The 15,664-nt window shown below is 42.9% G+C and overlaps 1 protein-coding gene across 1 annotated transcript in view; it reads right to left on the reverse strand.

The window, feature by feature from the left end:
• Nucleotides 1-6,386: 6,386 nt before the first annotated feature.
• Nucleotides 6,387-15,664, reverse strand: part of Fam120a (family with sequence similarity 120A) — a 110,649-nt gene continuing 101,371 nt past the window's right edge. The window contains exon 18 of the mRNA XM_042686918.1: nt 6,387-7,713. Coding sequence (XP_042542852.1) covers nt 7,405-7,713 — 309 coding nt within the window. The 3' untranslated portion in view covers nt 6,387-7,404. The remainder of the gene's footprint in view (nt 7,714-15,664) is intronic.

Genomic DNA, 15,664 nt, shown 5'->3' on the forward strand with positions numbered 1-15,664 from the left:
GATCAAAGGAGGATACTCTTAGGAGAGGAACACAAAGGTGCAAATGCCTATGTGCATCTAATAATATAAAATAATATTTATCAAAATGAACTCCAGGTAGTGGAAACAAGGGCTTTTTGTTGTTGTTTTGGGTTTTGGAGTTTTTTGTTTTTATTTTGTTTTGCTAGTCCTTGGGCTTGAGCTCAGAGCCTGGGCACTTGCCCTGAGCTTCCTTTGTGCTCAAGGCTAGCACTCTACCACTTTGAGCCACAGTGCCACTTCTGGGTCTTGAGTGGTTAATTGGGAATAAGTCTCATGGGGACTTTTCTACCCAGGTTGGCTTTGACGCATGATCCTCAAATCTCTGCCTTCTGAGTGCCAGTATTACAAGTGTGAGCCACCAGCACCCCACTCTAAGGAATTCTTTTTGTTGTTTGTGGTGGTAGTCATGGAGCTTGAACTCTGAGCCTAGGCGCTGTCCATGAGTCCTTCAGCTCAAGGCAAGCACTCTACCACTTGGGCCACAGCACCACTTCTGGTTTTCTGGTGGTTATTTGGAGATAAGAGTCTCACAGACTTTCCTGCCCAGGCTGGCGTTAAACCACAATCCTCAGATTTCAGCCTCCTGAGTAGCCATGATTACAGGTATGAGCCACCAGCACCTGGCTCTAAGCAATTCTTAATTTTCTTTTTACATTGTTCGTTAGTGTAAGGAAATTGTTTTTTTAATTTTTGTGCCAGTATTGGAGTTTGAACTCAAGGCCTTGAGCTTTCTCCACTGGCATTTTGCAGATGGGAATTTTCTTCCTATGCTGGTTTCAAAACATATCCTTTGAACCTTAGTCTCCTGAGTAGCTAAGATTACAGTACAGATGTGAATCACCTGTACCTAGCAAAACTGATTTTTATATGCTAATTTTGTATCCTACTCTTTGCTGAATTCATGTATTTGTTCTGAGGCATGAGTGTGTGTGTGTGTGTGTGTGTGTGTGTGTGTGTAAAAAGTTTAGGGCCACTCTGGACATGCACCTGAGGTGTACAGTACTATGCCTAAATACTTCCTGTCCTCAGGTCAGTGCTGAAGGGCTTTCCCTGATCCCTGATGTGTGTCCACATCACTGTCCTTTCCTCACTCAGGTGAAACTCCACAGCCCTAGGACTATTCCCTCTGCAACAAACCCCATACTGCCCCTTCCCTGCTCCAGGAATGACCAATGGACAGATAAAAAGCTTGAATACACATTTCTCCACACAAGCCCAACCTAAGATTTTTCTTTTGAGATACATGGTATAAAGGACACTTGTGTAGAGTTAAAACCTTTAACCTGCTACATGACCTCCATTTTTCAGAGAGACAGGACCAGCTACAGTTCTTGCTCTCCAGGCAGGGTTCTTTAATTATAGATCATCTTTCATAGTTTGGTTTTCCAGTCACAAGAGTCAGGAAAAATTAGTGTACCCAGATACTGGTTGCTCTTACTTGCAATCCTAGCTACTTGGGAGGCTGAGATCTGAGGATTGTTGTCTGAAGCCAGCCTAGACAGTAAAATCCATGAGACTCTTTTTTCTAGTTAACCAGTAAATAGCTGAAGTGGAGCTGTGGAGCCAAAAAACTAAGGGAAAACACCCAGGCCCTGAGTTCAAGCTCCAGTACCAGAACCAAAAAAGCAGAAAGGAGAAAAGGAAGGAAGGAAGGGAGGAAGAAAGAATCCCAGCAAAGTCACTGTCCACTGGAGGTAACTTCCATGTCAGTGGCATACAGTTGTACGAGAGTTCAGGGTTGTGTAACAAGACCACATACTTGGTACCTTAAAAAGCAGACACCTAGCATCTCCAGTTTTGGAGGCTAGAATTCCTAGATTTAGCAGTCTACAGGTGATACCCTCCAGAAGACCCTAGGGAACAATCTGTTCCCTGCCTTTGTCCCCCTCTAGTAGCTCTTGGTAAACATTTCCTATCAAATGAAAATTTAAGAAATGGAGAGCAAATTAACCATGAAGGGACAAGCTCACTCTCACTAGTAAACAAAGTCATCCAAGTGAAGTTAGGTGTGGTGGTACAAGCCTGTAATCCTATCTGAAGCAAAATAATAGTGAGTTCCAGACTAGCCGAGGCTGCGTAGTGAACACAGTAAAATTTTGTTACAGTCACACAGACCAAAAACAAAAACCACCACCAGACCAATAGCTGAGTACCAGTAGCTCATACCTTTAATCATACTACTCAAGACACTGAGATCCAGAGGATCTTGGTTTTAAGCCAGCCTGGGAAGAAAAGCCCTCCAGACTCAGTTTCCAAACTAGAAAAAGGTAGGGTTGCAGGCATGGCTCAGTGGTAGAGTTCCAACTGTGAAGAAGAGCTCTGAGGCATTCAGTTCGAATACTAGTACCACCGCCCCCCCCCCCTCAAAAAAAAATGTTATGGCTGGGTGTTGGTGGCTAATGCCTGTATTCCTAGCTACTCAGGAGGCTGAAGATCAAGTTTCAAGGCCAGCCCAGGCAGGAAAGTCTGTGAGATTCTTAGCTCCAGTGAACCATCAGAAAACCAGAAGTGGCACTGTGGCTCAAAGTGGCAGAAGAGCTCAGGGACAGCACCCAGGTTCTAAGTTCATGCCTTATGACTGGCAAAGAAAAAGTTAGCCAAATGAAAGGCCATTTTTACCTGTCAAACTGGCCAAAGGCCAATACAATAGGCTGGCCTTGCCTAGTGGCTGGGCATATGCAGACAAATGGCTCCTAGCCACTTGTGTAACACCAGGCAGTCTGGCGGTCAGAGCAACAGGAATAGCTCCTGGTGAAACGCTCAGTTGGAATAATGACACAGATCATCACAGGGTGGCACGGGCCCTTGGGAGCCACCAGGCTTCTGAGTGCACCCAATCTCATGGCCTTTCCAGTCTACTCCAGGCTCTTGTCTCAGGCTTTTCTCCTCTCCACACATTCTCCTCTGTCACTAGCCACATCATTTATTACCTGTTTTTTTAAAAACCACATTTGCTTTTTTGGGGGGGCGGAGGGTATGGGTGGAGTGGGGTGGTAGTGCTGGTCCTGGGTTTCAGGGCCTAGGTGCTGTCCCTGAACTTTTGCACTCAGAACTAGTGCTCTACCATTTGAACAATAGCTTCACTTCCACTTTTTTGGTAGTTAATTGGAGATTTGAATCTTATGGACTATCCTGCCTAGGCTGGCTTTGAACCATGATCTTCAGATTTCAGCCTCCTAAGTAGCTTGGATTACAGGTGTATACCTGTAATTGACACCCACCTTTGCTATTCTTGATTGTACACACCTATAATACTCTCCTATTCAAATGTAAACACAGTCAGTGGTAGGGGATGAGGAGCTGTGTCCTCCAGTCCTCAGTCCTTTGGGGACCAGGCAGGGTCTAGCAAGAGGTTCCACAAGAACTTCCTTAACAAGTGAAGGAAATGTCTTGCTCTGCTGCCAAGGATAGAGAATCCACTGGATCCACTAGGATCATCACATGATCCTAGATGGGAAAAGTGATACAAACTTGTATGGGCATCATGATCATTTTCTGTAAAAGAAAGAAAAAACTATATTGCACCAAAAAGGGAGCAATCCAGTCTTAACAATGAGTGCCTCAGAGTGGAAGAGTTCCTGGCAGCTTTTTTTGTTCACCTCTGTTTTTTTTTTTTTAACTTTTCACAGTAAACACTACTTTTCAAACATGAAAAAAAAAAGTCAATAAAAACTATTTTTGGCCAGGCACCGGTGGCTCATGCCTGTAATCCTAGCTACCAGGAGGCTGAGATCTGAGGATCACAGTTCAAAGCCAGTCAAGGCAGCAAAGGCCGTGCGTGAGACTCTTATCTCCAATAAACCACTAGAAAACTGGAAGTGGCACAGTGGCTCAAGCGGTAGAGCACTCTCCTTGAGCTGAATAGCACAGGAACAGCGCCCAAGCCCAGAGTTCAAGCCCCACGATCGACCAAAAACAAAAAAAAAACAAAACAATTTTTGTAAAAGGGAAGAAAACAAAACCAGAACTGGTGGTTCACACCTGTAATCTTAGCTACTCAGAACAATGAGATCTGAGAATTTTGGTTTGAAGCCAGCCTAAGCAGGAAAGTCCATGAGACTCTTAACTCCAATTAACCATCCAACAAGAGGCTGAGGTTTGGTTCAAGTGCCAGCCTTGAGAAAAAACAAAAAAAACAAACCTAGGTCCTGAGTTTAAGCCCCAATATTGGAACAAAAATGGAGAGTGTGACCTGCCCATGGATGTTCTATAGCTACAGGACATTGGCCTGAGAACTGGTCCTGAGCTCGGGTCACTGCCATAGGAAGCCATGGTCCATCTCAACACTGTCTCCTCTTGGCTAAGCATGGTGTCCTGATTTCTTGTTTAGCCCCACATCGCTGACCCTTTCCCTTCCTTTGACTTCTTATTCAGGCCTGAACTCCTCTGGCTTTGGGAACCAGTGGAGAGTCCTGCCTTGTAGCTAAGCCTGACTTTCAGGGACTAAAGCACTTGCAATTGTCCTAATGATGAGTAGGAGGAGGAAGCACTTGTTTCACAGAGGGCATATCCTTGAGATAACTACATTTGTTGCTGACACTGTCTCTAGCTTCAAGCCACAGGACTGTTCTCCAATGAGGTGAACCTGAGGACTCAGGAATGGCGGGATCTGTGATGTTTTGTCACCATGGGGACACACCTGGGTGAAAGATGGTTGGAATTAAAACAATGTTTCTTCCGCCAGGGGTTTGGGAAGCAGAGTAAACTTTTCCTCACACACAACTGTCCTTAGTGGGAAAGGGATTTTTGTCACACAGAGCCGTCCTGGCTCTCCAAGAAAGAAGGGGCTTAATGGCCTGACGTCCCCAGACAGCTGGCAAACAGAAGGGCAGAAGCCCTCAACGCCTATGGAGAAAAGAGGCGCCAGAGTGAGACATTATTTCCTTCAAGTTTGGAAGCCAAATCCCTTAGAAAAGAGGGTTGGATTAATCTTGCTTCTGCAAAGGCAAACCCATGAGGACTCCCAGGGACTCAGGCACAGCTTGAGGCCCTAGATGGGTCTGGTTGGTCTGGAGTGGGTCCCTGTTTATCCTGGCTGAGCCCAGGGAACATCGGGAAGGCCTTCCTCTGGGGTCGCCCATCCCAGAGGCCTGCAGGGTGAGCAGGACCCCCAGCTAGCAGACTCTGATAAGAGACGCTCAGCGGTAGCTTCTGTGGCAGCCCAGTCGGGAGGACCCAGCAGGCGCCGTCTGCTGGCACAAGTAGTCACCGGGGCTCATTAAGGCATCCGGCCGCTGCGTTGGACACCTCGGCAGGGCCACAGACGAGGCTCCGCCCCGGGCTGCGTGCGCACCATTTCCGCGGGAGGCGGGGACAGGCCGTGCGTCATCCCGGCCCCACTCTCCTCCCAGGCCCCTCCCCGGGTGCGGCGGAAAGCGCGCGCTCTGCCTGACTGCACCACGCAGGTCGGGACACTGTTCTACGTCAAGCAACAGAGCCTCAGGTTAAAAAGATGCACCAAACACAGTCCACACATATTAACTCCCGAGTGTTAAAAACACGACTTAACCAAGATCGAGTTTACATGTTCCCGGGGACGCACATCCTGGAACTTATTAGAGCATTTCTTTTCTGGCTGCATGAAATCTAACTATGGAGCCCAAACTTGGAACCTGAGGAATATGAACAAGATGTTCATATTCACTACACATTACTGTTCCCCTAGAGCTAGAAGAGTGGAATTACGCTGAAAAGGCATACTGCTTCTAAACTTTGATCAAGCCCTTCTGGAGCTATCTCAATTATAATTAAAATTCCCTAGGTTTCTGCTTTTACAAATGAATTTAAAAGCCACACAGTAGTTTATACTAAAAGAATAAAGATTTTTATTAAGCATTGTAAGTTGCATTCAATAGCCTCCAGATACGCCACACCACAATCCATCAACAGTCAATCAGACCCAACAGCAGTTCATTCTTCACAATCCATGAGTTAGGGCAGAACTCCCTTCAACTTACAGTAAGATCCTACTTAGCTCTTGCGGGCAGGGGTGGGGGAATTACACCTCATTTCTGATCACTAATGTGATGAAGAGCATCAGAAGTATATGAAAACGATAAGAAGTGATTCGGATTTCAAAGTACGTTGTTTGGAAACATTAACAAAAACATCAAAATGATAGAAGTATACCTGCTTCTACTAAATTCTTGATGGGAAAGTTCTCAAGAACAAGCAATTTATTTCCTGCTACAGAAGGGGGGGGGGTGTTTTTTTTTTTTTTAAGATCAAAGGGTTTTTTCTTCACAGAATTTCATATTTGCTAATATGAAGGCATAAAACAGCAACAAAGAACAATAATGCATACAGCAGTGAATACACCAGGGTAATGTCGATATTTGAAATGGCTAGATAATTTTTTCAGGGTGGGGAGGGTTGGAATAAATGCAACAGAGGTCAATAATCACAAAATTTTAAGGTTAGAGCAAGATCAGTCAATGACTAAACAGAGTTAACATTTTTATAGGACTATTACTGATTATTAGCATTTTTGTTTTGCAAATGGGCACGTACTGGTAAGAATGGAAGAAAGGACAATAACATGCATAATATTAACTACACACTTTAAAAATTATGAACCATGCAGAAGTTTAGCTCAAGTAGTTGTACTAATGGTCTACATCCGATTCAAAACCACATAGTTCATTGATCACAGATGCATGGTATTAGTCACAAAAAGTTTCAGAACATATTGTGTTGATTTTGAAAGGTCATTTGCATCTTCTATGATTTCAACTTTATCTCCATTGAACTTGCTTGTAAAGTATGTATGATGTACTGTATATTTAAAATCAGCAGAACGGCAATATTACTCTATAATTTTTTAGTTTCGATAGTTGCACTTTTTTAAACACAAAAGAACCACATCAACAGTGATGAAATTTAAGTAAGAAAGAAAAACTGTGGTTGTGCCTTATTTCTTTCATAATCATAAAAATCAAAGCCTTAAACAAAGCTTCATTGTGAAACAGTAATGCAAAATCAAATATAATGGCATACATATGGTGCCAAATGCTAGAAATTATATTTTAAGCTATATATACTTAAAGACTGCCAAAATTTGTTTTTCTTTATAGTTCAAGAAACACAACTATAGGCTTTTGTCATAACCAGTTTAAACTTTATGTGTACTTCATTTTAAGTGCGGGAGTCAAATGCTCTTCATTTTCTTTCTTTTTGTTTTATTGTAGCATTTTGACTACAACTGGTTAAAACTAAAAATGTGTTGTTTAAATCTCTGATATCAAAGAGGGATCTGAATTTCCAAAGTCCTCATTTTTCTCTTACGGAAAGGACAAAATGTACATAACTGCAGGCTCTCTTTCTCTCCAGATATTTCTAAATCCTTACCCTTCCAGCATCCTTCACCCTCTATAAAAAATAAGTTTACTCTTCTTTATTTAAGACAGCTGCCTCCAGAGCAGCCTCCCTGCGGCAGGCGCTGTCTGTACTTAGTGCATTTAAATGAGGATTTGTATTGCACGTTTTAGAGTCATTGTTCAAGGCACTTTCGGGGTGGGGGGCCCTGGTGTCTCCTGCACTCCCATTCAGCTGGGGCACAAGCTTCTCTTCGGCCATCACTCCATTTTCAGCCAGGGATCCATCTGATGACACAGCAGAGGACTTGGATTCCCCGGATTTTGACTTCAGTTCTTTGGCCACTTCTTCTGCTGAAGCAGCATAAGGAGGTCTGCCCTGTTTAAAAGGAAGGACAACCAATAAGGCAGCCTTGGATAAAGAGGTGGGGAGAGAGGATACCGGACTGGCCCTATGACTGGGCTGCAGGCTCAAAAGCAGAAAGTGCATGGCTGGGTCCCTCTGACTGTCTTTCCCTCGAGTGGCCTTCTGTTGGTGAAACTTCTGTCCCAGTCAGTTCCTTCTGTGTTCCCTTCCCTCAACTTCTCTGCTGTTAATGTCCTAAAAATGAGGGAAATCCCATTTCAGGAGTTCTATCTAATGCCACATACAGGACTTAATTTTTTAACCTAACAAATACACTTTGGCAAATCTGCTCTAAAGTTAAGGCTCTCCCATGTACCCTCCAAAATGAACAGGATCACCCGCAGATGCCTGGAGAGGAGTGGCCAAATTACATGAGCTACTACATCAGGCCAACAAGCACCACTGGACAACCTCAGAAAGCCAGTGTACATAGACAGCACATGTGGGTTTCGGAAGGATCTCTGTCCCTCAGCATGTTTTCTCTGGAAAAAAAATTAGCCTGATCCAGTATATTTCTGGAACAAGATTCTCTAAAATGACAGTAAGACACCTGAGATATAAATTGCTTCTTCTATCGAAGATCAATGTACCTCCACTTTGGCCCACAGCACCCCTGGCACCTACCCATTAGAAGCCATAGCACCAGTTATCAAGTTATAAAAATCAAAATCTGTAAATGTCTCTTGGGATCAATGACTAGGGCTGAACATGGTTGGCCTAGCCGAAGGAAGGTCAGGGTCTAGAGAAGAACAGGATCTTCTAGCTCCTTGGCCCATGCCCTCCCTCAGCACAGGATGACAAGGACCTCCAGCATCTTCCTGTCTGTCCTCCTTTCCTGAAAGCCCTAGCTAGAGTTTGTCTTGCTGAAAAAATAAATAAATAAATGAAAAATCAAAGTCCACTCTCTCCACTAAGAACAGGGAGAACCTCATTAAAAAAAAAAAAAAAGCAGGGGCTGGGAAGGTGGCTCAGTGGTAGAGCGCTTGCCTTGCATGCCTGAGGCCCTGGGTTCAATTCCTCAGCAACACATAAGCAAAAAAGAAAAAAGCCGAAAGTGGCACTGTGGCTCAAGTGTTAGAGTGCTAGCCTTGAGCTGAAGAGCTGAGGGACAGCACCCAGGCCCAGAGTTCAGTCCCCATGACTGGACCCAAAAAAAAAAAAAAAAGCAGACCTCAACTCCTCTTAATTCTCCTTTGGAACCTTGAAACAAATAATGTGCTTTCTTTCATTTTATGGTGCTGGGGATCAAATCCAAGGCCTTGTGCATACTAGATGAGTGTTCCACCAATAAGCTAAATCCCCAATCTGACGCAAACTATAACAGTACAGCAGTAGCAAGAAGGAAAAGAAAATGAATACTGAGGATTTGAAGTGTATCTCTTCAAAGCTCAGGCTTCTCCCAATTAGACAGTCTATCTGCAGGACTAAACCAACACTTAGCACGGACCACCTCCTGGGCACCTGCTGTAGGGACTTGGGAGCAGTCAAGGGCAACCACTTCATGGGTTGCAGGGTAAGGCACACACAGAGGATGGAGGGTACTGAAGATAGCAGGTTCTCCCCTACTGTTTGTCTACAACCTGTTTCCCTTGCTCTTCTGCCACAAGTAAATGCAGCACCACAGTAAACAGTGTCATTCGTTGAGTATGTGGGTGACCCACACTGCACTAAAGACAAGTGTGGGAAGAAACGAAAGGACAAGGAAAGGAAAAGTCCAGAACTTCTAGGTAAGTAGGCTTCATACCCTTAATAAGAGATGCACATGAGTCTCGGGGCCCATATCAATTATTCTCAAGGTGTGAACAACTAGTCTCACTAGTGTGCAAGAGAAAGGACCATGGGAGGTTTACAAGTGGATAGATTCACACCCCATAGGCCTCAAGGCACCTCAGTAAAATGTGCCCGTAAGAAAAGACCAAAACTAGCTAGGTATATTAGTACACACCTTGATCCGAGGTCTGGCAGGAAGATCACAAGTCTGAATCCAGCAGAGCACTGCTTATACTACTAGCTACTCAGAAGGCTGAAAGCTAGAGGACCACAATTCAAAAACAGTCTAAACACAAAAGTCTTCAAGATACTATCTCCAACTAATCAGGAGGTCTAGGCCGGAGTTGTGGTTCACGCACTTCCAGCCACTATCATTACTAATAACACCACCACCACCACACACAAAAAAACCCCACAAATTCAAAGTCTAGCCAAAGTAAGTTAGTGAGGACTTGCCTCAAAAATTTAAAAATGGCTTAGGGGGTGGGTGAGGCTTGTAAGCCTAGCTACTTGGAAAGCAAAGATGAAGAAGACTGTAGTTTGAAGTGAAACTGTGCAGTCTTCAAGACCTCATCTCAATCAGTAAGAAAAGGCTGAGCACAGTGGCACATACTAGTCACCTGACCTAAGCAGGAGACTTAAATAGGAGGATTCTTGTTAAGGTGACATAAGACACAAATATGAACATTATTTTAAAAAATAGGTAAAGCAAACAAAGTAACAACAAAAATAGTTGGGGATCCAGCCCAAGAACATCTGTCTAGATGCTTCTAGCAGCAGAGAAGTAGCGCCACTGGTATGGTGCCAAGGATTTAATATAGTGAGAAACAATGAAATGAGTTAAATCCCTAACATTAGGGGGTATAAATACCAAGAGCTAAGAACTGGTGGCTCACACTTGTAATCCTAGTACTCAGGAGACTGAAATCTGAAGGATTGAGGTTTGAAGCCAGCTGAACAGAAAAGTTTAAAAGATTTTATTTCAAAATAACTAGCAAAAAGCTGAACTGAAGGAGTGGCTCAAATGGTAGAGTGCCAGATGAGTGTAAAGTTCTGAGTTCAAACCCTGGTGTGGAGGCAGAAGACCAAGAATGTCTCCTCTGATCAAAACCAGTGACTGAAATGACACTAGGGCTGAGGGATATGGCTCAAGTGGTAGCACTCCTGCCTGCCCACCAAGCGCAAAGGCCTGAGTTCAAATCAAAGTATACCTTCCCCCCCACACCACCAAAAAAAAGAATTCTCAAGTGGTATGCTACAAAACAGAAATGCATAAATCCAAAATGCAAGGCCCTAAGTTCACTGGGAGTGGTGAAGATAATAAACTAAAAGAGCCCCTGTAAATGAGATGGAAAGAAAAATTTTAAGAATTCAAAAGAAAAGCCAAAAATGAGGCCTAAATTAGAAAAAAAAACAATAACCAGTAAATACCATAATACCTGAAGGAGAAAATCACAGATTTTAAAAATTAGAAGAAAATGAACATAGGAAATACAAATCAAACTCACTATAAGATACCAGGTCATTCATACTAGGATGGCTAGAATTAAGAAGATGTAAACTCGTGCTTTGTTGCTTAAAGCTAGCACTCTACCACTTAAGCCACAGCTCTGTATCTCACATTTTGGTGGTTAACTAGAGATATCTCTGCCTCTTGAGTAGCTAGGATTACAGCCATAAGCCACCAGCACCCAGCTAAGATGGAAACTTTTAAGTGTTGACAAGGACATGAAGATAGTGGAACCCTTATAAGTACCTGGTAATGTCAAATAGCACAGACATGATGGAAGACGATTTGACAGTCTCCAAACAGTTCCACAGAATAACCATACAATTAAGCAATTCTATTCCTAGCTGTATGCCTAGAGAACTAAAAAGAAATGCCCCCCCACAAATCTGTAGCTGAATAATCATAGCTATTGTATTTGAAGTAGCCAAGAAATGGAAACAACATGTGTCCATCAGCATATTAATAAATGTGGGATGTATGTTCCCTGGAACATAATTCAGTAATGAAGAGGAGCAAAATGCTGCCAGCGGTACTAAAACATGTACATTTATACCAAACCTTGGAACAGGCAAATCCAGAGGTATAACATACATCAACTGTACCAGTTGCTGGGGAGGGAAGGAAGGATCGGAGAATGAGTGCCAGTGGGTAAAGTGTTTCTTTATGGGATAAGAATATTCTGGAATTAGTACTGCCAATTGCTAGACCTTGAGACTAGACTAAACACTACTAAATTATTAAAAAATTGAATGGAAAACAACAAAGACCTAACAGATACCTAACCAAAGAAGATACAGAAATGACAATTATGTGAGCATATGAAAAGATATTCTACTACCATATGTCATCAGACAAGAACAAATTAAAACACAATACCATTACCCACAAATATGTGGCCAAAATTCAGGATGCTGACACCATTAAATGCTGGTAAGGATGTGGAACAATAGGAAGCTCACTTACAGATGGTGGGAATGCAAATTGTATAGCCACTATGAAAGACAGTTTGGTGGTTTCCTACAAACTAAACATATTATCGCCATAAAATGCACCAATCTTTTTTTTTTTTTTTTTTGCCAGTCGTAGGACCTGAACTCTGGGCCTGGGCTCTGTCCTTCAGCTCTTCAGCTCAAGGCTAGTACTCTATCACCTCGCCACTTCCAGCTTTTTCTGCTTATGTGGTGCTGAGGAACCAAACCCAGGGCTTCATGCATGCAAGGCAAGCACGCTACCACTGAGCCACCTTCCCAGCTCAAAATGCAGCAATCTTAAGCCAGGCCTCAGTGGCTCATACCTGTAATCCTACTCAGGAGGCTGAGATCTGAAGATCGAGATTCAAAGCCAGTCCAGGTAGCAAAGTCCTCGTGAGACTCTTATTTCCAATTAACCACTCAAAAACTGGAAGTAGTACTGTGGCTCAAGTAGTAGCCTTGAGTACAAAGAGGCTCAGGAACAGCACCCAGGCCTTGAGTTCAAGCCCTGAAACTGGGAGTAAAAAACGCAACAATCGTGTTCCATAGGATTTACACCCAATATAGTTGAAAACTTATATTAGCACAAAAATTTGCACACAAGCCAGGCACTGGTGGCTCATGCCTGTAATCCTGAGATCTGAGGCTGAGATCTGAGGATTACAGATCAAAGCCATCCAGGCAAAAAAGTCTGTCAGACTCTTATCCCAACTAACCACCAAAAAAGCCAGAAGTGGATGAACCTGTAGTTCAAGTGGCAGAGTGCTAGTCTTAAGCCAAAGAAGGTCAGACAGTGCCCAGGCCCTGAGTTCAAACCTCAGGACAAGAAAAAAAGCAAGAAAGCAAGAAAGGGAGGGAGGGGGAGGGAGAGAAGGAGGAAGAGGGAAGGAGAGAAGGAGGGAGGGAGGGAAGAAGATGGAAGTAAGGAATTATACACATTTTTTTTTTAGGGGTCCAGTCATGGGGCCTGAACTCTGGGCCTGGGCGTTGTCCCTCAGCTCTTCAGCTCAAGGCTAGCGCTCTAACACTTGAGCCACAGCACCACTTCTGGCTTTTTTCTTTTTGCTTATGTGGTGCTGAGGAATCGAACCCAGGGCCTCATGCATGCAAGGCAAGCGGTCTACCACTGAGCCACCTTCCCAGCCCAACACACATATTTTTTTTCTGGTTTTCATCTGTGGTGCTAAGAACCAAATCCAGGGTCTTGCATGTATGCTAACAAGCATTCAACCACTGAAAAACAACATAACTTTTTTCAACTGTCCAAGCTATCTATCAAGATATCCTTCAGAATGATAACAGAACAAATTGATATGTCTAAACAAAGGAGTATTATATAGCTACAAGGAAATGAGCCATCCATCTGCAAAAAGAAGTGGAGGAACTTAAAATGCACATTGCAAAGTGTAAGATCCTGATCTGAAAAAACAATATCCTATGTGATTCCAGCTATGTGACATTCTGGAAAAGACAAAGGTTTGGAAAGAGGTAGATCAAGTGTCTGCCAAGAGAGAAAAGGATGAATAGGCAGAAGACAAAGATTTAGGGCAGTGCCCTACTCTGAATACTACGAAGGGAGAGACACATGTCAGTATATATTTGTCCAAACCTGCAGAATACACAATAACAAGAACAAAGTCTAACACAAACCATGGACTTTGGATGATTCTGTTACATAAGTTCATCAACTGTAACAAATTTTTCTCTTTGATGGGAGATATAATAGGGAGATTCGGTGTGAAGGAGGGAGAAAGAAAGAGGAGAAGTAGGACATGGGTATATGCGTCGCCATATCTTCCTCTTGGTCCTGAAAACTATTCTAAAAATTAATGTTTAAGAAAACCAAACACGGGCTGGGAAGGTGGTTCAATGGTAGTGCTTGCTTTGCATGAATGAGGCCCTGGGTTCGATTCCTCAGCACCACATAAGCAGAAAAAGCCGGAAGTGGCACTGTGACTCAAGTGGTAGAATGCTAGCCTTGAGGTGAAGAGCTGAGGGAGGGTCAGAGCCCAGACCCAGAGTTCAGGCTCCACAACTGAGAGAAAAAAACAAACAAACAAACATGTTGAATAAAAACTATATGACTTATGGGAGGTACAGGATGGAAAAATTGGGCAAGAGTGAGGGAAAGGGGTGACATTGTCCAAAAAGAAATGTGCTCTTTACTTGACTTACATAACTGTAACTGCTTTGTATATAATAACAATAAAAAATTAAAAATTAAGTTGGATGCCGGTGGCTCACGTCTGTAATCTTAGCTACTCAGGAATCTGATATCTGAGGGTCACAGTTCAAAGCCAGAAGTGATGTGGCTCAAGTGGTAGAGAGCTAGAGCACAAAGGTCAGAGAGAGCGCCCAGGCCCTGAGTTCAAGCTCTAAGGCCAGAAAAAAAAAAAAAAATTAAAAGGAAAATCAAATCACTGACTGTATAAACAGGGGAATTTTAAGTATGTGAGTTGTATAGCAAAACGAAGGGTCTACCAAACACTGAATGTAGGCAAAGAAAAACTAGAGTGAGGGCAACAGCCACTGAGGGTGAAAACAGCACAGAAAAAGAATAGAACCCAAACACCTGTAATATAAGACATCTTTCTCAAAGAGAACTGAGTGCACATATAAGAATATCCTACACTGAGGAGGAGGATCAAGAACAACCAACATCAGGAATGCAAGACAAGGCATTAAACTTTTAAGAAAAAGCACAGAAAAGCTACAATCAACTTGGGCACTTAAGCCAATCTGCAAATGACTATGAAGAGGAAGACATTAGCAATGTCTTTGATAGCAAAGTTTTATGAACAAAAAAAATAAAGGAACATAAAATAGGGAAGAAAAAAATGAATGAGTATGTTTCCTGATAAGGAAAATGTTTCACATAGAATGCTGTTCCCAAAGTCCTTCAGAGACCAAAGTGGACATATAAGCCTGGGGGTAGGGGGTGTGCAGGAGGGGAGATAAAGGGGACTGGGTGCACTGTCCAAATTGATAAGAATACAACTATTGTAAACAAATGAAGGGAGAGCAAATGCAAACATTTTCCTTCAACTGTTCTCAGTGAATGACGGTGCAATCAAGAATTCTGTCTCATTGTGGGATATTCTAATTCTAACAAAACTGGAGTTTTATTTTTCTTTTTTGTCAGGTCTGGGGCTTGAACTTGGGGCACTGTACTTGAGTTTTTGTACTCAAGGTTAGCTACAACTTCAGCCACAGCTCCACGGCTAGCTTTTTGGTAATTAAATGAAAATACAAATTTCATGGAATTTTCTGCCTGGGCTGGCCTTGAAACTCAATTCTTACATTTTCAGCCCTCTGAATAGCTAGGATTACAGGTATTAACCACTGGCACCTGGCTAAGCCTGAGATTCTTGAGATTCTCAGGATAGAAAATTAGATGTTATAATACAGGGTGAATAAAATTCCTGGTCTTTTGATGGAACTAGAAGACTCAACACAAAGTGATGAAGTATTTTACTGGGGAGGGAGGAGAGTATACTTATGTGACTCACAAGTAAGTGTGTGAGCTTCTTCTTAGTGTATACTTCCATAAAGAAAGTCTACAAATGGGCTCATCCAGAAGAATGAACACATGACTATAAGAGAAAAGAGGTGAAATAAAATCCTAGAAACAGTAAGAATACATGAGGATCTTATTTCAAAATAAAACAACTCT

Source organism: Dipodomys spectabilis, unplaced genomic scaffold (genome assembly GCF_019054845.1).
Source record: "Dipodomys spectabilis isolate Male_0828 unplaced genomic scaffold, ASM1905484v1 ptg000098l, whole genome shotgun sequence".
Taxonomy (NCBI): Eukaryota; Metazoa; Chordata; class Mammalia; order Rodentia; family Heteromyidae; genus Dipodomys; species Dipodomys spectabilis.